At 35.7% G+C, this 27,362-nt stretch overlaps 2 protein-coding genes and 3 long non-coding RNA genes across 14 annotated transcripts; 2 read left to right on the top strand and 3 right to left on the bottom strand.

The window, feature by feature from the left end:
* Positions 1 to 411: 411 nt before the first annotated feature.
* Positions 412 to 1,923, bottom strand: LOC117212160 (elongin-B). Its single transcript, XM_033456675.1, has 3 exons — positions 1,777 to 1,923; positions 1,587 to 1,680; positions 412 to 1,412 (listed from the first exon to the last, which is right to left on the bottom strand). The coding sequence occupies exons 1-3, from the start codon at positions 1,777 to 1,779 to the stop codon at positions 1,156 to 1,158; spliced, it is 354 nt and encodes a 117-aa protein (XP_033312566.1). The 5' UTR covers positions 1,780 to 1,923; the 3' UTR covers positions 412 to 1,155.
* A 1,087-nt stretch (positions 1,924 to 3,010) lies between these two features.
* LOC117212177 (phosphatidylcholine:ceramide cholinephosphotransferase 2-like) lies at positions 3,011 to 27,040 on the top strand. Of its 10 annotated transcripts, none has more exons than XM_033456716.1 (6): positions 3,011 to 3,609; positions 21,668 to 22,044; positions 24,595 to 24,805; positions 25,104 to 25,378; positions 25,504 to 25,679; positions 25,802 to 27,040. In XM_033456716.1, exons 1-6 carry the CDS (start codon positions 3,548 to 3,550, stop codon positions 25,955 to 25,957), a joined length of 1,257 nt encoding a protein of 418 aa, XP_033312607.1. In that variant the 5' UTR covers positions 3,011 to 3,547; the 3' UTR covers positions 25,958 to 27,040. The 10 variants fall into 10 exon arrangements, with proteins under 10 accessions (XP_033312607.1, XP_033312610.1, XP_033312612.1 ...); XM_033456719.1 differs by lacking the exon at positions 3,011 to 3,609 and adding an exon at positions 4,334 to 4,643; XM_033456721.1 differs by lacking the exon at positions 3,011 to 3,609 and adding an exon at positions 4,334 to 4,687.
* Positions 6,029 to 6,899, bottom strand: LOC117212180. The gene is made up of 2 exons (XR_004488410.1): positions 6,815 to 6,899; positions 6,029 to 6,722 (listed from the first exon to the last, which is right to left on the bottom strand). It is a non-coding gene; the product is annotated as an uncharacterized LOC117212180 (long non-coding RNA).
* Positions 16,620 to 21,451, bottom strand: LOC117212179. Its single transcript, XR_004488409.1, has 3 exons — positions 21,333 to 21,451; positions 20,368 to 21,055; positions 16,620 to 17,009 (listed from the first exon to the last, which is right to left on the bottom strand). It is a non-coding gene; the product is annotated as an uncharacterized LOC117212179 (long non-coding RNA).
* Positions 22,090 to 23,938, top strand: LOC117212181. The gene is made up of 2 exons (XR_004488411.1): positions 22,090 to 23,087; positions 23,186 to 23,938. It is a non-coding gene; the product is annotated as an uncharacterized LOC117212181 (long non-coding RNA).
* Positions 27,041 to 27,362: the final 322 nt, after the last annotated feature.

Raw genomic sequence — 27,362 nt, 5'->3', positions numbered from 1 at the left:
CTTAAAACTGCCTACAGTATTAAACATTGTTTAATAACATCCTGCTTGAATGTATACAAAACAGTAATTAAATTAACTTATTGCACTATAGTGACATCTTAATTTTTTTAAAATATTGTTAGTTTAGTTTAAGCAATTTAGACTTACTTAATGCATTAAATTGTAATTTTTGAATAATGATACCCCAATATATTTAAGAGCATTTTATATGTTAAATGTGTTAATATAACATTCATATTATGAATACATTAAATGTATTCATACATTACATATAAACTGCATATAATTTTTTAAGTTTATAATTCTATATAATAAATATACATGCAATTCTTCAAATAAATAAATTAACGAATATATGTAAGTAAAGTTAAAAAGGTATCATGGTATAGTAAAATATAATTGATAGAAGTATTGTATTTTATACCAAAATGATTATTTACTTGATGTAATGTATCAAATGTAATCAATTCATTAAAATTACGTACACTATTTATAATTTATCACATTTTCAAATTTCTATTCTGTAACTGTCAAACCTAATCTTCAAAGTTTTTACAATCAATATCTTTTAATTTTGCGCTTTAAGTAATAAGTAATATTGCTATATATATTTTACAAAATTTGAGGCATCTGTATTTCAAGCTTAATAAAAAAATTCATGGAAGTTTATAAGCTAGAATATGTATTCAAATAAGAGTGGATTTGACTGGAAATATTCTAAAACACTGTAAGATAAAATACAATCTACAATCATAAATTACATGTGACTGAGGTATTTGGTCTATCTTGGCAATAATAACAAAGTGTTGAAATATTTTCGTACCTATAAAAGATTGTAATAAACTTGAATGGAGTACTGGATTATAAATTTTACTTTTTATTATCTTTTTCAGTCAAATGATCAAGTATAAGATACTCGATTATCGCTCACAAGAAAACAACAAAAACGAAAAAGTTAACAATAGTCTCAAAAATTAATAGTAATCTCACTTAATAAAGTTAAAAAGCCTCAGGACACTTTTAATATTTGTATAAAGTTGTATGTACCTAATATTCACATCATGTTCGCTTAAGCTGTTAGCCTTTTTGGAAATATTTGACAATTATAAAATTGTATTGAATTCAACACTTTATCATCAATTGTTTCACAATGTTTCAAGGTGACTGTTCTTGTCCATTGGCTTCTTGAGATTTCATAACATCTGGTAAATCAGGTGGTAATGAAAATGGTGTCATCTCTAATGCTTCAAATTGACCATTTTCTTGACGCACAGCTAATCCTACTAATGCAGGACATTGTGGTTTTGCAGTTGATGATGTTAGTCCATAATCAGATAAAAATTTACTATCTGACATTGGAACATTGTCCTTATTGAACAGCTGTTGATTCACAGGTGGTATTTTCAATATACCTATGAGGCAGTTTTATTTGATCCTAAATTATTTTAATTCAAAATCGACAGGTGTTCATACATTTCATAAAAATTTAGATAAACGGAAGAAAGAAGAGTAACTAAACCTTCTCTTGTGAAATGTCATTATGTGATTGTCTGAAGTTAAATATATGTAAATTATGAATTCCTCACCTTCTATAATTTTTTTAAGTTCAAGAACTGTGGTATTATCCTTGGCATCGGTAAATATGGTCATATTTTTTCGTCGGATCATTAGAAACACATCCTAAGAAGAAAATCTCGATTATATTTGAGGTTATCTTACTTTGAGATAAATCATAGAAACACTATAAAAAATAATTGAATATTGACAAAAATATACCATTGTGAATTTAACTATATATTTAGACTGACAAGGACAATTAATATATAGATTTTTTACAATACTGCTTTGTTGATTATTGTTTACTTGCAGTCCCTCAGGTTAGAGGCAGAAAGTTAAAATAAGGTAGACATTCACGGACAACACGATCATATAAAACACGTTGTTTGATTGGTTCTTCTTTCTAAACCCAAACTCCGTTTGGTACGTTGTTTGTTTCTTTAACCAATCATAAATCGGTTTTATATTTATCCTATAATTACGAATTTCTAAATCAGAGATAATATTTCTGAATATCTACTCATGCATTGATATATCAAATATAGTAATATAGTTAAATTATTATATATATATTTAAGGCAATGAACAACTCAAATTTATCTTTAATTCAAAGATATATTCAATAATTCACGAAGACATATTTATAAATACACAATTATAATTTTACTATGTCAACAGGCACTATGTACAATCTTACAACTAAGATAATATTAAAAGAATATCATAACCTTTTTATAAACATTAATTTAATTTTCATAATTGTCATAAAAGAAATTTATTTTATTTCGTAACATTCACATATTCCATCAATATTAAGGTTAGGGCAAATATATAACTGTAATAAGTACAATTCACGTAAAATAAATCTAAAAAAGGAATTTGTATTTACAGTAGTGCCACTTTAATAAGGACGCGATTGTACTTCCTTAACAAACCACTACTATCCCTAAACCTTAGTAGTTCATGGTACTAACTTCGTGCAGTCGGCCTTACGATAGATGTAGTATTACAATATACAACAAATGTGTTTGGGTATGGGCATATCCATATCTTACTTACACTCAATAGAAAAGAGAGATGTTCAAAATTTCTTAAATATATGCCTCTCTCAACAACTGGCTAAGAAAGATTCTAATCCGTAACAAGTTAATGAAGTACTATTATATACTAAATATTATGAAATAATTTAAAATAGTCCTAAAATATCATAGCGAATAAAATCACGATCTACAGCTTATATGAAAGTATTTTTCAAGAGGCTTGATTATAGATGGCTACTAGTTTTTAAGGAAAGGTCCTTGGCCTTACAGACGCAGAGGCGTCGAACATTCCTGAATGAATTTCCTTTTTGCAATGACGTCAGTGGTTGCCATCAGTCCATCGAGTCGCTTATAAGAAAAGCGCGATCTATGAAAGAGCGCTTGCGCTTTTCAAAATGACCTGGTGCGCGGCGCCGCTCATGGGCTTTCCAGTGGAGACTCGACGAAAGCTCCACTGTCTTTTCGTTCACAACTCAAGTTTCACTGTAACGAGACGAAATGCGACCGTGGTATCCATCCGCGGAGTATTTCTTCAAGAAAGTTAAACGCCTACGAGATCGTAAGGACATTTAACAAGAAGATATAGAGAGAAAAGACGAAGAAAAGCTCCGTCGCGGTATGTCCTGGTGCGCGATATATATGTATATATCGTGATCGAAATTTTGGAACAACGTGCGACGATATTCGGGGACTGAAAAGGAATTTACAGAGGTCCGCGATGTGTTTCCTTTGCCGTTAGTTATTCGTCTATCTCTGCGTGTACGAGCACTTTGTTTTTGATTGATCGATAAGCCGTGAATTAGGTCGTCCACGAGTCGCGCCCTGAACAGAAACATACGCATACAATTTGTGAACAGAAAGTTGAAAAAATATTCTAAATTTGGTGTTCGAAAACGAGCATCAATCGACGTGTTCGACGATATTATATGTCTTGAGCAACGTCGACGTATATGATGAAATTGCAGCTGCTTGTAATCGAAACGGATTACTGCTGGAGGAAAGCGTTGCTTAGGTAAGTAAGTGAACGCGGATTTCCGAACAAGCTGCTTATGCTTTTAGTGCTTGTCACTAATGTTAAGCTTATTTAACTATATAATGTTTAAACATCAATGTCTTCTTATCGTGTTAGATAATTGTATTATGTTATATTATATCCGTCATGATAAGAGATTTGTGTTCAAACATTTAAAGTTAAGTCCAATGAATGACAAAAGGTGCGACCAATTATTATATAGCAATATTAACGTTAATTTTGTTAGAAACGGATATCAACTATCATTAATTTCTAAGTATAATAATTGTAAGGTTAAATTAGATTGGAAATCATTTAATTGTAAGTATTTTCTAATTAATATCTTTTAAAAAAAAGATTCAATTTTTTGTTCATTTATTAAAAGATAAGTAAGCGTAACGATACGAATAGCGTAAATTTAAGATACATATTTATTTTATATTTTTATAGACTTTTATACAAAAATATTTGTTATTATGTTTTTTAAATATAGATATTATAGCTTTAAAACAATTATTTGACAATTAATTTTGCGATGACATAGAAAATGAATACACGAATAAGAAAATTTTCAAAATACATTTGAATATACCGCTAAAACGCAAGTCGATAAAGTCAACGATTAACAACTGTTGGTAGTAAACTCCAATCGACTACAGGAATCGCCGCTATGCGCGTGTCGCTTTAAAGAATGTGATGGCTTGTACCAGAAGGAAAATGCAACAATGATTCAGAACGCTTTGGCTTTCTCGACCAGTTCTTCTCATTTTACATTTTCACAGCCCTTTGGTTGACGCCATCTTCAATTTTTTTTTTGTTTAAGTGTCAATTTTCTGGAACTGCATGGTACACAGTGGATCCCATAAAAACGTTGAGTGTGGGCAGTGAGTGTAATGAACGAACATCGTACAGCCGGTCATCTAAATTGAAATGATAAAGTGATCGCGATATGAGTTTGCGTCGTAGATCTAGTCTTCAACCATCCCTGAAAGATTGTGAACCAGAAAGGAGTCGTTAGCCATCCAAGTGTCCATGTAAAAGTTATTCACTTGAATTCTTCCCCTTTCAAGTATTGTTGGTTAGTTTACGTGTTATTTGATACATGTGTTTTTTTGCCTTTCTGTTGCACTCACGCGTGAACGCATTGTCCAATCCGAGGAAAGTCGAGACCCACGTTTGTTGGTTATGTTTTTTCTTACAATCGTTTGTCGTAAATCGCACGCTTCTGTAGCACGTTGCTCGTAGTGAAAGAAAAAAAGATAAAACTGAAATCGTAAAGTAGTGTGTGCATACGTAGAAATAAAATGCACAAGTTAAGATTGCCTGTCAAGGTTGAATTGCCCAGTGCTTTAACAAGGTATGCAGATATTTGGTCTACAGATATCGATACTGTTTTTCTCAACGTTTACGTATTGTCGTAATAGATAAAACGAGTGTGTCTCGAACTTATACGTTTCCAGATTGTAAACAATCGTGTCGCGATGATGAATGCATTAAAATTAATGATCTTTATTCTAATATTGTAACGTACGACACAATTTTGTTTCGAGTTCGCAGTATGTACTATCCTACTTATGTCTTCTCCAACACTTCAAAGTAGTTAGAGTAATTGTTCACTTTACATGTAAATATAGCATTGTCGTTATATAAAGTTGTAACAGTGTGGAATGTAATATTTTTCAGACATATTAGTATCGATACAGTGTTGCTTAAGTTTATTAATGTTTCGAAATATTAATAATAATGTTTGTTCATGTTTGTAGCGATAAATATGCAAGTCATACAAATTCAGAATTGTATCGTGCATGCTTTTCTTGTTGCTTTCGTCGAAATAAATATGAAACCGTTACGTATACGTATACTGTATAGGATAGGATGCATTATTGTAGTATCAGCGTTCAGTGAATTGAAGAATTTAATGCATTTAACTCATCTATATTAACTCATTAAAAGATAGCTATGTCATTCTCACGCATAATCCAACTATTTTTCTTATATATCATCATATTGTCACTTCAAGCATAATGATTTTTTATAAACAAACTTACTACCTTATCGATTGGATTCATTATCATCTGCTCCAATATACAATTATTAGATGTTATTAAATAATAATGTCAGTAATAAAAATAATGTATAAAAAGCTAATCAGGCTTATATACGCTGTTTTTGATGAAGATAAGAAACAAATTTACGCGTATCTATTATTACTAATTGTAAGACGTAGCAGCACGTGTGGGCGAACACGTGATTTGATTATGTTTTTCCCCTAGACAGATGTTTCGTTCGAAAACTGGTCGATAACCGCCATAATATTAATTTCAAGCAATCGTGATGTGCTGTTACTTCTGTCACAAGAAGTAACAGTTGATACATACAAATTTTCTATTATGAAAAACGGTTAACTCAGGAACTTTAATTGAAGTGAAGCATGAAATTTATTTGCTTTATAACTGGATTTATAAAACTGTAATTTACAGAGTTTCTATATTGAGAGCAAATTCGAGAGCTCCATATATATAGGGCGCACGTGAGGAAACGTTAATTCCATTATCACTACAATTCAGTTCATATGTTCAAATGTGGTATTTCTTGTGGTATTTCTTAAGTAATTTTTCTTCTATTTAGATTCTAAATAGAATATATTAATTCAATTTTTGTATTATTGTCAGATAATGTTCCATCTTTCCAGAAGAACGTTGAGTTGCGTAAACATTGGAAAATCGCAAAACATGAATATATATATTTATCTTGCAAAATCTTCTTATGGAAGAATGATAATCATATCTGGATTAAGCTGGTGCTTGTTCCTCTACTAATTGAGCTGCAGTTGTTGAGATGTTCACAGCGCCATTCTTATGGAAAGCAGCTGACCTTGGCAGTCATAAAACCTAATGCACGCTGCAGGGCTTTACCCGCCTCGATCTAACTCTCCTACCATCCAAGTCCTCGTTTCCTGTGATACGTCAAACTCGAACCTTTCGAGTAGTTTCTCTGTGGTCTTTGCTGGTGAAACATCAAGCATTTCATGTCTCCCATGTTCCGGGAAATCGCCTTAACCGCGGTTCATAATTACCGTGTTTCATGTAAGTCGACTGGTAGTTGGAGTAGTTCTACGAAAGATATAATTCTACAATAGTTTTAGTGACAAAGAATTATAATTATTCGGCTTTACATGTTTAAGAGGATCTTGTACCATACATACCATGAGAACTATACGCAATATAATAGTTTGGTAGCTGAGGAGCCGGTAACAAGGTTAATAATCGCTTCCTAGTTTGTTTGTATAGTTTCTTACAAAATTTTCGGAAGTGCAACGAAAAGCTGGAAGTGAAGTGTTAAAAACAAAATGTGTTAAAAAAGCAGAACGGCAATTTTTGTTAGAATTGGCGTATCGTGCGTGGTGCGTTCTTCGAAGCAAGTGATCGATCGGTCTTGGTCCTCTGTCGAAGGGCGATGAGGTAAAGGCAAGATCCCTCTGAACCACCTGTGTATGTTCGAATGCGCGCGTGCGTGTTTGCTTCTCTGGGTACACGTGCACCTAACGGCTTGACCAGAGAACAGTACGAATCATTTGACTCTCAGTTGCTTACCTACGTTGCTACTTCTCGCAGTGTATTTTTGGCGTCCGTGCTTCTCACGAAACCTTGTACGGCCAATTCTGACTCTCACTTAATTAATGTAAATCAAAAATTGTACCGTGAGAAGTATTCGACGTTTAAATCTTGATTCTTCGATATGAATTTAGTTACAGTCCCTGTTATTGACGATATGTGTATGCTTAAACAGTGTAGATTTGCCAGAACGTTCGTGTTTATATATTTCTTTGAAAATAAAGTTATTTGAAGTACTGTCGGTAACGTAAATCGTGCAGGGACCTTCGAACCTGGCCGAGTAATGTAGTCGCAGTTACGTGATTCGGGTAGTTTTTGGTGTCGCACCTTTCACGAGACCTTGGTACAGTCGATTCGGACTCCTTCGCTTAAAGCTGTGTTGCTGGACATTCGTCACGGAAATCATGACAGTCTTAAGGTGATCTCGTTCTTATTTGTGCAAGTGACAAATCAAGTTCTGTTAATGGTGTGGATTTACGTGAACGATTACCATTAAGTTTCGTCGAAAAGTTTCGAGACATCAAGTACGTAAAGTATCGTCAGTAACATGTGTCAAAATTTACTTCTTTCATCTTCCTGAAACGGTGTAAATGTAATTATATATATATTTTCACGATCTTTGCCTTTCCTACACATATTTTCTTTTTTCGTCAATTTCACGATTAATGCATTCGACGAATGCCAACCTATTTACTGGCACTCCCTCAATGTTTACGCGTCAATGAAATTTCTGATCGTATACGAAACAGTAGTTTGTTCGATTCCTAAGTATTTTGGTTTATTAAGGAAACTAATCGTGCCCATATTGAGCTGCACATAAGGATGTTATAGTATTACATTTAATAATGCGGTCGCTAGTCTACCATAATCACGTACCATAACGTATCTAGTGTGTTTCCCTCTCTTGTGGATATTGTGCCTATTTCGGTCTCTGTTTACGTCTTTCCTCTTTTTTCTTGCTTAATTATCAAGCTCTGTCGGTTAGTAGTATTATTTACGTAGCATACGAACATGAGACCGGTGCAAACTGTTATTTTGCTGGACATGTAAGTAGATAGAACTACTGCTGGACAGATTTCGTTTCGCTTCTTTTTTTTTCTCGCATCGATACTGATGCATTTGCAATATGTACGTCCAATAAATTTTGATACGTATTATCAACAACATTTGTTACTTATGCGTATTATCAGTGACTATTCGTCGACAGTCTTTCCTGAATGCATCGTTTATTCATCGGCAACTTACGTAAGAAAGTAATTATTTTTTGTTTGTAGTTAGATTTGTATGTGTTACGAAAACGTGTGTTTGAAAAATGAGGAATGATCGATAGAGGCGACACAATGCGTTAGTGTAACTTATTGGCAAGGTCTGACAAATATTCTAGTTGGCATATCGAAGTTCAAGCCAAAACAATGTCATTAACGATTACAAATATATTTAATATAATTCAATTGTGTAATGCAAATTGGAAAAAAATATTCATATCGAAATACGACGTATTTTTGTATCACCACAAAATGTAAGTTTATAATATTACATCTTTATTACATATAGAGAAAAAAAATTGAAAATATCGCTTTTTGTTGACTTTTGCGCTATAACTTGTTTCTGCGTGTTTTGAAGTTTAGAGAGTGTCAAGGTGAAGCAAAGTTGAATTTGTCCGAAAAGAACTATCGTTTACTTTTTAAAAACGTTATAGTACTGTTTAGATAACTTAGAAACGTATATAACCGATCGTAAATTTGCTGTACTAGTTGATACGATTCGCTCGGTTGTGAATTATTGGCATTGATTTATTTGTTCGTCTAACAATTAGTAGGACTCACCCTACACGATTTTTGCATTTGTCAGAGACAACGCTTCATACTTGAAACCGTGTCTATAGAATGAAATCGATACGTACCTATAATATGCGGGAAATTGATGAAAAGTTGGGACCGTCGTTAGTACAGTACCATGTATATAGTGACTCACGACATATTTTATGAATATATTATGTATGTAAGATGAAACATTTTCGAATTTTATTAACATTATAGTGACAATTGTCATGTTAATATTGGCGGAGTTTGAAATAAGTTTGATAATGTACATGAAAGTTACAAGATATATAATAGTAAATAGAGTATATATAATATTTCTCAGAGATCGTATTTATACTCAGAGATAGGTATTTATGCAATCAATTATCCATTATATTAATAAGCCTCGATATTTAGGTAGGTCATTTGTAGCACTTATTATATGTTTAAGGTGGCTATTCATGCCGTATATTATATATTTAGTAAATGCAGTAAATACTTTGTAATTTTCATATACATTTTCAGATTAGTTTTAAATTTAACTAATATGATCATGGCAGTCGCGTCTCATTATATATAGTGTTAATGAAGTTTCAAAATGTTTTATACGATGCACATAATATGTACATGAAAGTTTTCTACAGTAAGTTAAATACTTTCGTGAGCCACTTTATGTATGCCGCAATAGCCTATATATATGCAAAATTATTAATCGTTTAAATTGTAGAGGTGTGTATGACATTGGTAAACAAGTATCAGAATAGTTTAACTAGTCTTAAGGAAGCAATTCGCGTGTACGGTGCGGTCTGAATTTACGGCGTGCATTATTGAGCACTGAGTTAGGAATCGTTGAACCGATGATAAATGGTGAGGTCAAATACAATGTGATAGCGATAGCGTGATTAAAGTTATATCAGATTCTCTGAACGTAGACTGTTTGGTCACGTGATCGTGATTACTTGTTTCGATAAGAGACCACGCAATATCTGATACTTCGAAACAGATTAAAACTATTTTTAAATATAGGAAATATTAGGAGCCACAGGTTCACGGGAACTTGTACATAAATAGTGACTAGAAAAGGTATTTGCATACCATTATATTTATTATAGCATTTATATAACAATCGTTTAGGTTAAAGTTCATTGAATTTCATATCATTAATACACTGAAAATAAAATATAAAACTTGATAAAAAGAAAAATATTTTGTTGGAAAAATATTCTCTTCTTTTTTAAATTTCGTTGTAAATTGTGCACCTGTCGATTCATCGATCTGTTTGAGCCTGCAATAGAAAATTCGAATGTCAATTATTGTAGGTGGAACTGTGAATCAATTACTGGGAAAGAGGAAATGAGTCACAGATCGGGTGTGACGTAAATACATCTTTTACAATGAACTCCGAGTTTCCGCGCCGTTCCGGAATCATTGTCGCGATGACGTTATTGTTGGATGCATTTTACATTCGTCATACTGCGTTCTCGCGTCTGCTGAACTATTTTCTTATGATTAATGCACTGAGAAGTAGATGTATTGGACATATAGAACATTGAACTCGTTAAGAAATTCATTATCATTTCAGAAAATTTTCTATTAATGTTTCGAAATTTGTATACTTTTAAGGAACGATTGTTTAACATTAACGCCGAGATTGACGTGCTTACCAGTTTTCTTGATCATTATCAGACATGAATCATTATTATCGCTAAAAAATTCAGTTAAAATAGTTCGTAATCTGGTTTTAATTGCCTTTATTATCTTCTGAACCGTTGATGATCTTATCGTTTCGAAACGGCCGGTCTGTATATAAACTATAAATATAATATACATAAACTCTTCATTTTATTTAATATCGATTGATTAGTAATTTGTTTGGAATTTTAGAATTCTTCGAATGTATTCGGAATATGTATATTATTTTACGATGCCTTCTGTGCGCGACCAGCTATTTGGACAATTACGACGGCGCCAAACGTCGACACGGCTGTTTTGTGATTGTGCACATGTTGCAGCTCAATATGGTGAATTGTTGCGTAATTGTATAAACTTCTGGATTTTTCTTGTCCAAGCCAGCTACGTCTGTGTCGTTCTAGAATTGCGGTGATCTGGAAATATGCAGCTGGATCAATACCTCTTATAGTATCTGCGTTGTACCTTATCGATTGTTGCTTACCTCGTTGGCTGCATCTTTCTTGATTTCACGCGACGTTACGCCAATGTTGCTTAGGTATGTGGCAATTACCAAAGTCCAGATAATAATTGCAATCGCAAGTTTAACTCGGATATAATCGATCAGTAATGTAACCGATCATTTAGATAACACATACCGTATAGGGGTTATTTATGTAACTTTAACATTAGATCAATGTCTGCTACAATCTGTTTTTCTACTGTTCGTTTTTACTTTGTTGTTGACTACTATTTCAATTAAATCTTTCTTGTACTTAGTAATCACATAGGAAACTGTGAGAGATATATTTAAGTTGACAATTTATCGGTTATATATATTTAGGATTTCCCTAGCTACCTATAATATAAATATTCTTTTTCTTTTTTTAGAATTAAATGAGGATTTATATGTCGACGGGAAGTTTTTGCTTATAAATTGATAGTTTTTCTTCATCTTGTCTCTTTACATTTATCGAATGGCGCTAGGAAATTATATATGTGTCAGTCATCCTATCTTCAATATTACTCTGCAATATATTTTTATCGGCAGAAGTTATATAAAATTGCATTTCCACAATTTGTCGAAAGTATAAGCTAATTGTTTTACGACATTCTTAATCTGTCATCATCGTGCCAAGTGAAAGCTATCTGACCTACTGTATACAATACTGTTCAGTTTTAATAAGAAACTAACAGAATAGCAAGAGATATCGAATTTTCTTTGAATATGCAATTCCAAAACCAAAACACTTGTTAGAACTAGAAAGAAAAGGAATATCTCCGACCAATGGTGAAGGAGCGCACATTGACTATACAATCGTTTAGCTAGACTATCGGTTCACGAAGACGGTTTTTAATCGGCTCATTGTATCGAGAAAACTTTGCCTGGCAACGATAAGAAAATTAATTGCTCGTGGAAGAAGCCAGTTACCCTCGATGCATTCTGCTGTGCGTTGGAAAGCGCAACGATCGTTCGCGAAAGAGATCACGATAAATATTTATTCCGTCTTTCATTGTTACCATTCTCGAAGCGGCTCATTCCCTGAATTATTTTTCCAATTCGATCAACACCGTTTAATTCGTTTTCTCTTCTGTCTTCTCTCGAAATTCTAATTTATCTGTACAAACGACCCAAGTACATATACATATATAATTTTGGACTAGTTGGCCATCTTAATTTTTCTTGCTCGATTTCACGGTATTCGACACGTGTAAACGTTTCACAGCCGATTGGACGAAAAGATACATCGCCTGCATTTCGTGGAAAGTTTGATCGGAGTAATCGTTTGCTGTTATTTACATTATGTTTTATCGTTGTGCATTTTGTGATATGTTCGAGTTGATAAGCCCGATACCTATACAGGCGAATGGTTCGTTTGTATCTTCTGTGTCACCGTCTGCATCACGACGATGTTGCGGATTATCAACGATTAAACCGTCAGTATTTCTATGGCCTACGAAAATATTACTTGCTACGGTTTTAAAGTTCTTAGCTCTGGTGATTAAATAACGTGTGAGTCGAACGTTGGACGATGTTGAATCGCTTCAGCTTGCTCGATTGGGCTCGATCGAATTGTTCAACGAGCAGTCCATGTGCTGCAATTGCTTCGAAGGATGATGAACATGATGACGGAACGACATTTGATGGAACGAATCAGATTAGTCTGTTTTGCTTCATGGACGTTCATGAGAAAGCAGTTACGGTTAGAAGTAGAGGATTACTGATTCGTTGGGAAAACAAGGCGGTGCAATTGAAAAGTTATTCGATAAGATGTGCGAATGATGTTCCATTTGGCATAGTGCTCGACGTTAGAAGGTAATTGAAATACGCGTTAATATAGAATCTACGTAAAACATGGAAATATTTTTCTATTTTATAATTTTCTCAGTCACGCTGGTAGAATAGATATCTTGACAACATTTTTTCTTCCTTTTCCATCACGTCCCGTTATTTTAGCGAGTACTCTTTTTATCGGCTAGTTAGGCTGTTTGTCTTTCACGCGAAAGTTTCACGACTTTTACTCCTCCGTGTGTTTTTGTCGACCATTCGCGGGGAGACGCAATCTCAAGGAAGCGCGTCAACGGGAGTCGTAAATTCCTGTTACGATTTTACAATCGACGCCACGAAACTGATCGATCCCCTATTTCGTTTAAGATAATAGAGGTAGTTGAATTAATTACAACGCTGAGGTAACAGGTTATAATGTACTCTTTATACCAACAACAATTGTAGACAAGATGATTACGCTCGTTGCGTATATATACATATTAATTAGATATATGTTGACTGAGTTAAAGTAGTGAACCCAGTGCAGAGATGTTGACTGTTCTGTAGTCGTAGATCCAGTAAAGTTCGGTAACGACGCTGTCGCAGAGGAAAACTGTTGCTGGGTGTTGGTCGTCCCACCACCGGTCGCTTGCAAGTCTCGGGAAACGTGGGAAACCCACGTTTCCCCACTTTTTACCTGATGGAACAATAACCATAAGGAACATTTTGACTCGAAGGTATTTTATACCATTTAATGGTCTTAATGGTTAAATCGAATTGCTTAATTTTACGACAGTTCCTTATGATTATTACGGTCCAACTAATTATGTTGACGTAGCAAGTGGGAGCCTCGATCGAAGGATAAATTTCGGGCTACGCAAAGAGTCATCGGACGAAACACCGCGTTTAATTTCGGAATAAATACGATTATACAGTCCCATGGTTTATTAACCTGTTGCTAAAGTGTCTTTAATACCGACAGTTCTATACACCTCTTTTGTATATAGCATCGAATCGATAGGAAATAACTGGTTACATCACTCGTTGTCGTTGTATTTTACGAAGTCGGTGATAAATATTTCGAAAAGATTTGTGTGAAAAAATAATAGCGGCTTGACTCCTCGGGCTTCAGTATCCGATAAAAGACAGTCATGCGCTAAGAATGCGGGTTTCCCCGGCATGTTGACGGTAAAAGTTGCTCGATATGGTATGGTTTCAATTTCGAGAATGTTCATATCGATTTGAAATCGACCAACGACGTGGAAAAAGGATAGAATGGAAAGCCTTGGGAACAATCGGCTCAAGCTATTTTGTTCGGCTTACCACGAAGAATTACGTGACCTTTCGTCGAAAACGCGAATTCTCTCCCGGAAGCATCGCCTGGTTTGTCATGTACGTGGATTTTTTAATACAATCGGTCTTTTGATCTAACATGATAAATTGCTATTTCTACAGAGCATAGAATTATCTTTGATCACAAGTAAATAGATAGGATCAAGCGTTGACTGGTCTTGGATGTATTTTGGTTCTTTGGATCAAGGTGATGTTCAAGCTTGAACAAATATAAATATACTTGCTTCGATATTTCGTAAATACTTTCATACATAGCTAAATATATTTGAAATATCATCTATCCATATAGCGTGGTATTTTTCCACCCTGAATTTTCCACGATAGCGAGTTAGGTGATTGAAACTGAGCCAAATCCTGTTACTTGTGACTTCGTTTTCTATTCTATCGATATCTCTTGGAGAAACGTTTCGAAGAACTCGATATTAACGAGTGGCAAGCTTACGAGCTTTCTCGTAAGTATACTGCGGATGTTCATGCATCTGCAGGAAATTTAGAGATACATAAATATATCTAACATCTAAAGTATAGTGCTATACAGTAAAGTAATCATTTTGACCTTTAACGGATGAAACGAATCCCTGTTCTACTCTTCTCTTCTTAGTTCTATTTTTTCAATCGAGTTCACAGTCTACTAGATAAACAAACTAATTCGGAAAAGCATCGAGTCTTGCTACGCGTAATTTTAGAAGCACTTGCATCGACTACTAAAATATCATCTTAAAAGCTGTGGTAGGACTGTTTAAAGCATCATCGTGTGTAAATGGATTAATAAATTTCTGTTTACCCGGTCTGTGCTGAATCAAGAGATCCACGTTGTCCGGCCGACCGGCCGGCCGGCTGGTTTACTTCGATCTATTTTGCTCCTGCGATTTGCTAAATGCAATCATACGAATTCATCGGCTGACAGGTTTAACCCTAATACGAACTGCAAACTTGGGAAGCCTCCCATCGGCGGACAATAATTTCTTTGTCGTTCCCGCGCTCATCGTTAATTATAACCATGCGTCATCGTGTTATTCGCGGCATCTACTGATCGAACTATTGCTCTCGTTACGGGGTGATTAATTTAATTACTACAGGGAAATTAGTTGTTCGTGTGATTCGTTCTTATTCTTTTCTTCATTTCAATCCTTTGGAGATTAGTAGTACGATATGTACCAAGACAACTTTTAGGAAAATCGTTGGATTGCGATAATTCTTCTGGCACCATTCAGGTTTACTGGCACATAGAATATCATTGTACGTAAATGGAACATATACTAAATTATTGATTAACCTATATTTTTTTAAAGCTTATTAAAGCTGATATTATTATATTACAGGGTTCTTTGTCAAAGGAAAAGTGTGTCATAAAAAGGTGGAAGCGGTATAATTTTGTTTGTTGCGGCGTGTTTTGGCAATAATTTAGATTATAAGTAACCGTCGTGAAAACAAGACGACATATTTCCGGTGATTTTTGTGTCAATATGTTTTCCGTTAGAACAAAGGTATCCCTTTTGTTTTGTAAAATTTTCGGACGCAGCATTACGAGATCGTCGAGATGATCGAAGGTCGCTCGAAGATCATGAGGGCCGTAAAGATTATGTCATTGTTGCGTACCTGGCGCGTAAAATCTTCTGAAGGTTACGAGGATTACGCTGGTCATTATTAACATTCAAAGTCATCTGAGAAATTCATCAAAATTGTGTCTTTAATAGTCAAAGTATTTAATAGTTACGAATGACGGTGGAAGTCGTACTGTTATTAAAATCAAAAAAATGTTCATGTCGCAGTTAATTTCGACGTTTTCTTTAATTGTCCACTAAGATGTTAATTGCCTAAGTCGTCGATAAAAGTTTGTAAGCTAAACAAATTTAATGAAACGCTAGAATGCTAATTATGTATTATCTTTCTCGAAAGAAACACTCGTAATCGATAGTTCGCATATTTAAAAGCAGTTATGATGGTAATCTTTTACATAATATTTTTAAAACACCGCGACAATGTTTTTCACGTAATCGTTTTTTAGCAATACGACTCTGAATGAACTAACGTGACGGCGATAACAGGAAATATATACATGGTGTCTCGGCTAAACTTGACTAATCTTCTTACGTTTTCGTCAGCCGATAAACAATGACTCGCCGTATAGCAGCGGGAACTAAATTTAAATACTTACGCACGCGGTCGGAAAATCGAAAGAACGTGCATGAAAGCACAGTAGACCTAACGCTGTGCAGCCTACAAAAAATAAATTCTCACGTTTTTGGAACGATACAGTAGATTGTATGAAGATTCGTATTTCTCTGCATAATTTAGAATCCCTGACGCATTTATCATTTTATTTGCTTGTTTATTCGACAAACGGAAAATAGCATTTTCCGCGAGTTACACTTGCATGACAGAAGTAGATTAATCGTCGAAGGACGGCAACAGTTGCGAGTACAATCTGCGAGATGGGAATTGGGTCATTTATAATCTACATAATTTTGAAGCATGCTTTGTGTGTACGGGACTTGAAGCACCGGAAGTCAACGGAGTCAACTTATTCGGAATACTTTGTTATATTTCACTCGACGTGAGGCGAATCCCTTCTTCTTTTTTCTTTTTTAGACATCCAAGATTTCTCCGTTGTAACCGGAACTGCACTGCGCACCGGTTTATATATCATCGTCCATAAATCGTGGTATAAGTGGAGTGAGGGAGATTCTATGGCTGAAAATAAGGCAAAAGCAGAGAATAACAGAATTGCATTGAAGTTTCTTTCGGAGAAAGATGCATTTGAAAGTCAATCGAATACACGTGTACACCTCATCGATAATTGACGTTTGGAATTTGATTATAGATTGCCACTTCAAATATAAGGCTTATTTGCTATCAATATTTATCTAGTAATTACTTTTTCGGTGAATACAATAAGAATAGGTGATGGTAACGAATCATCTATTCTAATATCAATAGTCAACATTTCGAACAAATAGCTCGACAAATAAGCTCTAACACTGTATAAACCATTTTATCTATACAAAAAGAAACATATATATAAACAGCGGCAGAAATAGTACACTGCGTGATATCAGTGTTATGAGTCAAGTCCACGTGTATTATCAATTTCTTTTTAAACTGTGTATTCTTCGAAATTCATTTTGCTTGTGTTTTTAAACTGTTGGGAAAGAAGAAAGCGCAGAAAGTGCACAGAATCGATTGATCGGGCGCTAACTAAAGTTTCGTTCTTACAAAGGGAGTTCCATTGTATCTGCGCTACGAATTATCGCTCACCTCGTATATTAAGACGGCAGTCGGTTCCTCGTCGTAACGTGACATATTTTTCACTACTCGCGAGTTGGTGTAATTTATGCGAACGGTCGACAACGGAGGCAAAAAATGACCCAGTTTCCGACGAGCTTCGATACAGGCATTCGAGCAGGAAGTAATCGAGGAGATCCCGGTCGAGCATCCTTGTCGGTGTTTTTAGTCTTTCGATCGCTAAGAGCAGTTCGAGAGAGAAACTAAAAAGGAAGAAGGAGAAAAAAAGTTGGGAAAGCTTTGAATCGGAACGCAACGCCCACGATCGCGAAGCAGAAATGAATTGACGCATGCTTTTTCGCGTGTTGCTCGATCAAGAATATTTCTATCCACGCTTAGTAACCAGTTATTCGGAGCGGCCTTCGCGAAAACCAAGGTGCCATTCGTGAAAGAGAACGCGATAGGAACGAGCAAGGATATCGAGATTAATTCAACAAGATTCGATGTCGAGGTAGACCTGTTCGTTATTTCATTCGATCTCAACATGGATGTCTTGTAGATTATTGAGATTTTTTGGACGTGACTCATATACAAGTTAAGTTGATCGAGACCTATGGATTTGTGGAATCCTGGAAGCATTTATGTCGTAAAACTATGGAGAAAGAAAGCACTTGTTATGCGATCGATATCTAAATTGTTATAAATTGAACTTTCGCAGCGTACTACGTTTACTATTTACAGAAATTCCGGATATTCGCAACTATTCAAAGTTACCTACGAAGAATCTCATTGTATACCATTTTTTAGTGATTGTTTCTGTAGTTAAACATTCATTTGTATATTACTCATTCACTTAAATTGATTTCGACCATTCACCATTCTCGACATTTTGAACTTACTAGTTTTTCTCGCTGTCGTAAAAAAATATTCTAAATTTTAAATGAACGCGTGAGTCATTTCACGTCGTTTTTCTTTTTTTTTTTTGTATCCAACGTTATCTAAGAAAATTTATGCGATCGGAAGTTCCAAAGGTAAAGTGGAAGGGTTTCAATATCTACCTAGGTTGGAGTGGCTATTCAAGAAATGATAAATGGGATGGATGGAGATTCGAATCTAGGTCCAATAATTTTCCAGATTCCTCTTTATCTCATGCCAGATCTTCCGATAGGGAATACGAAGATAAAGTGGAGATTATCGCGAGTAGCATGAGGCACTCGTGGCGAATGTTACGAGAAGTTTGGTTGCCACGTGGTGAAGCAACTCGTCGATAGAGTAACTCCAGTTGGGTCAAAAGGGTCGTTGGTTTGGAACGACGTGACGTCGTAAAGGTCTCATTTGGGCGCTTATCGGGTTACGGAGGTTAAGTCCTGAGTTCCTCTGCGAACGGTCACATAAAAGTCGGGATATTGTTTCTGGAATTTCTCCTTCTTCGTGCCTCTAGAGGTTGTTGTTAATAAATTGCCGCCTACGATCCTAATTGCCGTTAATTTCACAAGCGTAGTAAAAAAAGATTTTATCGATGTTACAAACGACCAATCACTAAGAGTAATTTGACGAATGAGTAAGATAAAAAATAATGTACCATTTGAACGTTTACCGAGACTCTGGAGATTCTCACAAATCCGCAGGAAGTTACATAAACGTTGGTTGTTAGCTGGTATTACTTCTTATGGACGTACACATTGAAAATAATATTCTATGATAATTCAGTTTACTGTGCTATTTTGGCATTGATACGTAATTTCTCGTCTTATCAAACGGTATAAAGTACCGCTGGCTTTCATGTCGTTCGAACAGCCATCGAATTATCTGCGCAGGATTTATCGCTTTATTCAGCGCGCAGAACGCGAGATCCGCCTACAAGAAATCACCTTATCGGTCGGTGCCACCCACGGATCAGCTTTTCTTCGTTCGCATCGTTTTACGCCTCGTCACGAACAGCAAAGGATTTTTCGGACGCAGAAAAAGATGAGAAAAAGTGAGTCATCAGGAGGGATAGCATTTTCGAACGAGTTCTCGCCTTTTCGAAAGATAAATCAGTAATTAACTATGATTCACATTACTTGTCGACGAGCAGAATCTCCTGGCTCGGAGTTAATTAAACTCGAATTATCAGATAATAGATCCGTCTTGAAATAATTTTCGGAAGAATTTACTACCGAGTCGAACGATTAACGTTCGAAATTATAAATTATAAAGTTAAATTGCCAGAGAAATTTGTACATACCTCCTGTCTCATTCTTTCATTTTGTACTCTCTTCTTATTTCGTATTACAATGTGTTATTCTTCTGCATACAGTGACTCACGAAATATTTGAACGATGTATTATGTGTATTACACAAAACATATCATTTCATTAGTACTATCATGATTATACTGACAGAATTTGAAATCAACCTGAAAGCGTATATGAAACTTAGAAAACATTTACTACTAATATATACTTGTTAAAAAAATGGATATAAATCCATAAAACAATGGTCGTGTTAAATATTGAGGCTCATCAATGTTGTACGTACTATGTTTCTAACAAATATCTTATTGCTCTTATACATTTTCATGGAACATTTCCTTAACTCCTCAATCTTCAAACTCAACATTTTTGTTTGGTTCTTTATCATTATGACCGTGATAGTCTTATCATATCGTACGCTATACAACATCAAATTGTGCTAAATTTCAACAATATAAAAATGATAACCGTATTGATACTTCAAATACTTCGATAGAAACGTGATATCGCGTCATATATCAAAAAATTTGTGTTATACAACGCACATAATGTTATTCGGAAAGGTTTCTACGAGTATGCAAGTACATATATACTTTCATGAGCCACTGTATTCCTCTAACAAATTGCTATGTTATGCTAGTAACGGTTAACATTTCCGTCCATCATCACGGACGCTAAGTACTATCAGCGGAACGTCTTTGCACTTCCCGCAAACTTCCTGTCCGGATATCTGGTTGGCCTCGCCCATCCCAGGATTTCAAAGCCTGGTTGGCTCGGTTGCTTTTAAAGCAAGCCACGTCGACACGTATCCTTAACACGATAACCTTTTACTCCAGCAGCGCGATGATAACTAAAAGTAGAACGTTATACCGGCTGCATCGTACAGCGTCAAACGATCCGGTTAAACGCGGGCTTCTCGAACGTTTTATCGAGCGACGCAGACAAAACAGCTTGCCCTGATTTTTTGCTTACAAAGAGCAAGCTACGAATTTTCTTGGTAGGCGAAAAGATTGTTAAAAAGTAGGTAGGAAGCTGTGACAGAGATGTCTAGCCTGATCGAATAGTTGGCAAAGAAGAAGTTTCCTATATAGGACGGTTTGGAATTCAGTGTACAAGCTGTCTATAAATAATCGTGGTTCATCTGCATTTAGATTGATACTGATCGTTCTCCGTGGCGCCATTAAATTGTTCAGTTGTTCAGCGGTTTTCACGAAGCCCCACAGGCGAGTACACGTCTGCCTTCGATTAGAAAATCTCGAGCCGGAGCTTCATTTCGGTTCTCTGAAAGATAAAGAATATATTAATAACGCATGCCCGATAAATACACCAGGTTTCTGTAGATAAGTGCTGTTTAAAACAATGCAATTTTGTTGAACAAAGGCAATAAGATTTTCTGACGAAATGGTATAGTATCGCAGTCTAAAAATAAATCTTTATTGTGTACTATTTTTATGCTATTTCTAGCGTATAGAATAAGAGAAAGAAGAGACAGCGCGTTATTTAAGAAATATTTCACGGTTAAAAAACCGAAAATTGAAAGAAAACATTCTCGACTTACCATAAACAATCTCGAAGAACTTCACGATCTCAAGGAGTCACCAATTTAATGGTAGTTAATCGTTTACGATGTTACGTAATATAATTGTCGACCGAAAAATTCCATACTATCGTTTGCTGCAACCTTACCTTTCATCTTACAGACTGACATAGAAAGAAACTAAACCAGAAAGAGGAAACCTTTGTATCTCTGCCAAGATTTGCTGGTTTGCTTTCGAAAAATAAAAATAATTGAATCGTTCGTGGAATCCTTCGACTCCTCGTGAAAGAGCTTTCAGTAAATCGGCACGTGGAACGACAAGCAATTGCAATGATGCTTGCGTTTTCTGTTCGCAGGATGGTATTGGACCCCAAGGTCACGAGTCTGCACAGTGATTACGGAAGCTTCGATCGACCATTGGGCGCCGGAGAGGGCCACGAGAGGGACGTGGAGGCGACGGTTGATGGAAGTAGCAACGGAATGGCACAATCGAGCGACGTTTATCAACGGCAGCCATTATTACCTGGTGCACCGACCAAGGGCAAGGATAAGTGGTCCGGGGTGGCATCTGGTTCCGACTATTACGTGGATGACGAGGACGAGAAGATCGACAGTCTTAGCCGGCATCCTGGCATACCAAATGGCTCTGGAAATGGTGTCGTTAAGCTCGACATACCCGCGCCTCTTCGGGAAGAGCCCCGTTTTCCTAAAGAGAAGTGGAAAACGTTTCTTGGTAAGGATAAACTCAGAACCTTTTCTATACTTCCCATTTACATAGTCTGGTACACGTGTCGAACATATGTCTTGAGGTACAATATTAATCCTTTTGAGAAAGAAGGTCGCTGTTCTTCTAGGAGTATCGTTCACAATAGTATCAGGCGTGTAGAGATTCTTCATAACGATCAAGAAGAGTTGTCGTGAAGAACACTTGTTAACTTGGAAGATGGGATTTTAAGGCCTCTATAGCCATGAAGATACGATTTTACGTCCACTATGAAATTGCAAGAGTTTCTTGTGCGAGGAAAACGCCGTCGTTATACTGCAGACCAACGTTCAATCTAGCGATATCTGTCACGTGACAAAATTTTGATTAGATACTGTGAGGATGATAAGCAACTTCAAACAGAATACTGTGCTCCAACGAGTTATGTAAAGAGAAGAGCCGAGAAAAATTTCTCCTGTAATTTCGTCGGCAATGAACTCTCTTTAGGGCTGGGTCTCCTCTCCTGTATGTACGCTTCATTCACACGACGGGGTGTCCGTGGAGATCGAGATCGAGGTCGCTACGTGGCCTGGTATTTCGATGCAGATCTGCTCGGACGCTGCTCTAATGCAGAGTCATGCCCGATCATGTGTTCTTGAACGATGAATCCAAAACGATGGAGTCATTAGAACGGACTACCTTCGGTGTCCGTTAAGTTCGTTCTGCTTCTGAACTAGATCGTTGCGTGACAAGATTCTTCAACCGTATTATCATGCACACGTTTCATGTTATCGATGTGACGACTGGTGAAAGCATTATTCGTAAACGTGTTTCGTTTTACTTATTGTCGTTAATAACTTGATTAATAATTTATCTTTGCTTTTAAGGGGTTAAGGATAAATATATGATTTATCTCAGACAATGTTTCTAGTTTATATGTAGGATCAAGCAAACTTTGCTAAGTTTAACTTATAGCGATTTCTACATATGAAGATACATGTTATGGATGTAGAGAAAGTTTGGATTCAATTTGAGAAATGGTCATTAGGATGCATGTCTTAATACATCACCCGGTATGTTAATGAATGACGCAGATCCATTTCTTCGTCGTCCTCTGTAACTTATTGGGAGACTAAATTGTAAACTGTTCCATGAATGTTTGCGGATGTAGGAAACGAGTTTGAGGGTGGACTTCGAAAAGCTTTTCCCTTGTTGGTAGGAAGCCAGAGCACCAGCTGAATTTTGGCACTGTGCCACTTCCTCTGAATGTGTGTTATTGTTGTGCCAGGTTTCACGACGCAGCTTTTGATTAATATACCCAGTGTACAAAGATAAGTGGTCTTCGAAATAACGTTATAATTAATAGTTTCTTACGATGATAGAAGATTTGTCTCGTTTTCTTAACAAAATGCATGTTTGCCTGCTTCCTTCGTCGTAAAATAAGACGGCGAGCTAGGTAATTTAATGCAAAGAGTCATTTTAATAATCTATAGAATATTTAATTTCATTCTCAGAGACCCTTCATAATAAGGGCGGAAAGCTTTAATAATGAACCATCTTTTATAACTGCTCGATTATAAATTATTATAATGCCACTTCATACGAGGTCGTTGAATCTTTTATTTTAAAAAAATCGATCAAACAAATTGATCTTGAAATTAACTTTGAAATTAACTTAAAAAAGGTGTACAAATTTTTATAAATTCTTGATACACCCAGTATATGGTGCATCTGGTAAGCATGGGCTCGCGTTTTACTTTTGGAGTATATTGTTATTCGTTGTATCAAAGTAGAAAAGAGTATTCTCCAGAAAAGCGGCAGGCAGAGAGAGAGAGAGAGAGAGAGAGAGAGAGTTGTCGGCTAGAAATTTCGGAACAAGAGAAGCATAGACGCGTAAAGTGGAGTAGCTGTACGTTCACCGACAGAAAGAAGGATAAATTGCGCCACGATGACTGTTACCTCCGTGCTGTATCGTGCGCGCACGATATACGACTAACTGCGGTGACCCGCATGCTTGAATCACCGGTTTATTTTCAACCGACTGATATACATGTTGGCTACTTACTATTGTTTGGAAGCTAAACGATGCACTATTATATAGTTTTCTGGAATGTTGTTTTGTATTAGTTACGTCAATGATTAAAGGCAATGATCGAATTGTCATCGATAGATGATTGGATTATCTGGAAAATAATTTGAAAAAATATACATATGCTACTAAAACCTATGTACATATTGATATGATAAGTATTATGATATAAGCAAATTATAAAATTGTTTTTATGATTCATGTTCACGTGGTAAAATTAGAGTAAAATTTGCTTAGTTTTAAATACAATCCTTATATTTTTCTATTTCTGAGATATAATATTTGTTTTTAAAGTAAGTCTGATGAATTATAGGTTAAGAACGTTCAAAGTTATTTTATTGTGCTTTCAAAGTTACTATAAATTTTTAGAATGAATAATTCACACTTCAATTGATCTCAAGTTATCGCTGATAAGGTTTCTTCTTCAATTCGCTTGTTTATTTAGAAATTTGATATTTGTTGTCCTAATGAAAATGTAATTGGTGTTACAGCATTTCTGTTCATGGTCGTGAACTTCATATTGACTACTGCGTCCCTTGCAATGGTCCACGAACGAGTCCCTGATCGAAATACATACGGGCCGCTCCCGGATGTAGTGTTGGACAATGTCGCCGCTCAGGATTGGGCCCTTAACGTGTCGGAAGTTTTAATTATGATAATGTCCAACTCAGCGATGGTTTTTATTATTTTTCATAAACATAGGTACGTATTGTACACGAACATCAATGAAACCGATACGTGTAAATTAAAGTTTTTGCTCGACAGGCTTGGGTCAGAAATAGGACACAAGTAATTCTAGTATCAATATACTGCAACAGTTTTTAGATGGTTATCCTTTTAGCTTTAGCTCAAATTTCCAAGATCTATTTCATTTTCTTAATTTCATTTTATCTTAAATTAAGCTAAAAAGATACCATTAAATTTTCGAATTTTTGGATGTCATTGTAGGCAATATTTAAAATTATTTTTATTTTACAAAATTTTATGTTGATTCTTCCAGGTTTATCGTTGTTAGGCGAATATTTCTCTTGATGGGACTGTTGTACATGATGAGGAGTATCACAATGTACGTGACGGTACTGCCTGTCGCCAGCAAAACGTATTTCTGCAGTCCTAAAGCAAACAATACGAGTCCGCTCCTCGTTATAAAAAGGGTTTTGCAGCTCATTTCTGGCTTCGGCTTGTCTATAAATGGCAAGCACACTTACTGCGGGGACTACATTTACAGCGGTCATACAGTCGTGCTTGTACTTAGTTACCTGATTATAAAGGAGTGTAAGTATTTTCTCTACGTTATGGAGACATTTATGTTTTGTTAAAATGTGCTAGGTATTTATATAGAAAAAGAAGAAGTATGAAGAAGTATTATCTAGAATCTAGAAGAATGTTTAAAAATGCAGATTCTCCAAGAAGGTGTCAACCAATTCATTGGCTTGCGGGCATTACTGTTTTTGTTGGGGTAATTATGGTCTTGGTGGCTCACGGACATTATACCGTGGACGTCCTCATAGCATACTACGTAACTACACGCTTATGGTATATCTATCATACGTTAGCTAATAATTCACATCTTAAGGTAAGTTGTATTGTTTTGTTGAATTCTCTCTACTTTTATGTTAGAAAAAAAAAGTAAAGAAAAGAAAGAGACAAAGATAATGTATTCTGAAAACTGAAGAACATATTGAAATGTATTTACAGCAATATGAACCAAACAACTTTTTGGCCCGACTCTGGTGGTTCCCTATTTTTAAATATTTCGAGAAAAACGTGGGCGGCACGGTGCCACGACAATACGACTGGCCTTTACCCTGGCCTCGACGATTCCTTGCCAAGCACCCTAATCGGGACAGTTAATGTCTGTCTTTGATTTCGCGATAGAGGCTGTCAAACAACGGAGTTACTTTGTTGTAATTTGTATATATATAAACATATATGTATACGTATCTAGGCTTACAAAAATGTGAAGATAAAGCTTTACTAGAGAGTGGTGCGAGAGATGTGTGTGCAAGTTCTTGTCATTGTAGACGAGTATATTTGCTCTTTTGAGACTTGACGAAAACTTGCGGTGTTCACTTCCTTAAAAAAAAAAGCAAAACTGACAGCAACAAGGAAACAAAAAACTGTAAAACATGAACGATAGTGAAAACAGATGCTTGTACCGTCATGTTCGTTATCGTCCAATCGCAAAACCTATTTTTTTTTTCTTGATTTTGATACGACTTATACATACATTGTAAGAGGCTAGATAAACGATAGATCGAGATATTTAGTCTCATGATGAATTCACGTAGAGGGAGGTATTCGAGAGTTACCAACAAATTAGTGTATAAAATAAAATGCTAGATATCTCTATTTTCAGATACTCCGAATGTGAAATACTTAGATGTAAAAAGAAAAAAGAAAAAAGAAGGAAAGAAGTTACGCTACAATAATCCGGTCAAGCGCGGTAAATGCGAAACTGTCTTGTTGAACGTAGCATTAACAAGCAACAGGCGATTTGTTTTATAAACTCCTACTCCTTTAAACAACGACTCGCATTGGAAAACTTGACAAAAGAGAAAAAAGCGTCACTTCAATAAAATAGCAAAAAAAGAAGGTACAAGAGAAAAACATATGGAAGTTTTGTTTGCCGCGAGACCTTCCTTTGGCTAATCTATTCGAAATGCGTTCTAATCTTTCGACTTCAAAAACAACCAACTTCTTTATGTTTACATGCATAGCGGCATGCCTTATTCCGATGAAAGTCAACCGAATAAATCGCAATTTTCGAACTCGTTAATCGGTCAATTGCCGTTCGTTTTCTATATTCTAGTTTTCCGTGTTGTAGAACTTTCCCTCGAAATTGGAGCCCCTTTTTAAACGAGCATTTTTATCGTAGAAACAATTAGTGGATGATTGGCATAGTTTTAAAATTCAACCAATAATCGTGCAATTTCGTGGGACCAAGTACAGAGAGAACAGTTGGAAAATATAATACTCTTCGAGGTAGCGTGGCAGAGAATATAATTTCTTTTGTGGCGACAATAGAATACGCGCATAACCGGAACAGTATTTAGAATAGTTTTCGAACGTTCTTGTTCTATTTTTTAAGCTATGATTTTCAGCGTCTTGATCGACGCGTTGGCGTCGCAATGTGTTCCCGTTCGAGATCGGTGAAATTTCTTGCCTACGGTCAATATGATTAGAAGCCAAGTGTTATTCTGTATGTCAATAAAATTCGTGATTTCTCGGAATAAGGTCGTCTTTACAGTTTACATAC

The sequence above is a fragment of the Bombus bifarius genome, unplaced genomic scaffold, assembly GCF_011952205.1.
Source record: "Bombus bifarius isolate JDL3187 unplaced genomic scaffold, Bbif_JDL3187 scf7180000008285, whole genome shotgun sequence".
NCBI lineage: Eukaryota > Metazoa > Arthropoda > Insecta > Hymenoptera > Apidae > Bombus > Bombus bifarius.
This window is presented reverse-complemented; position numbering and strand designations above follow the sequence as displayed.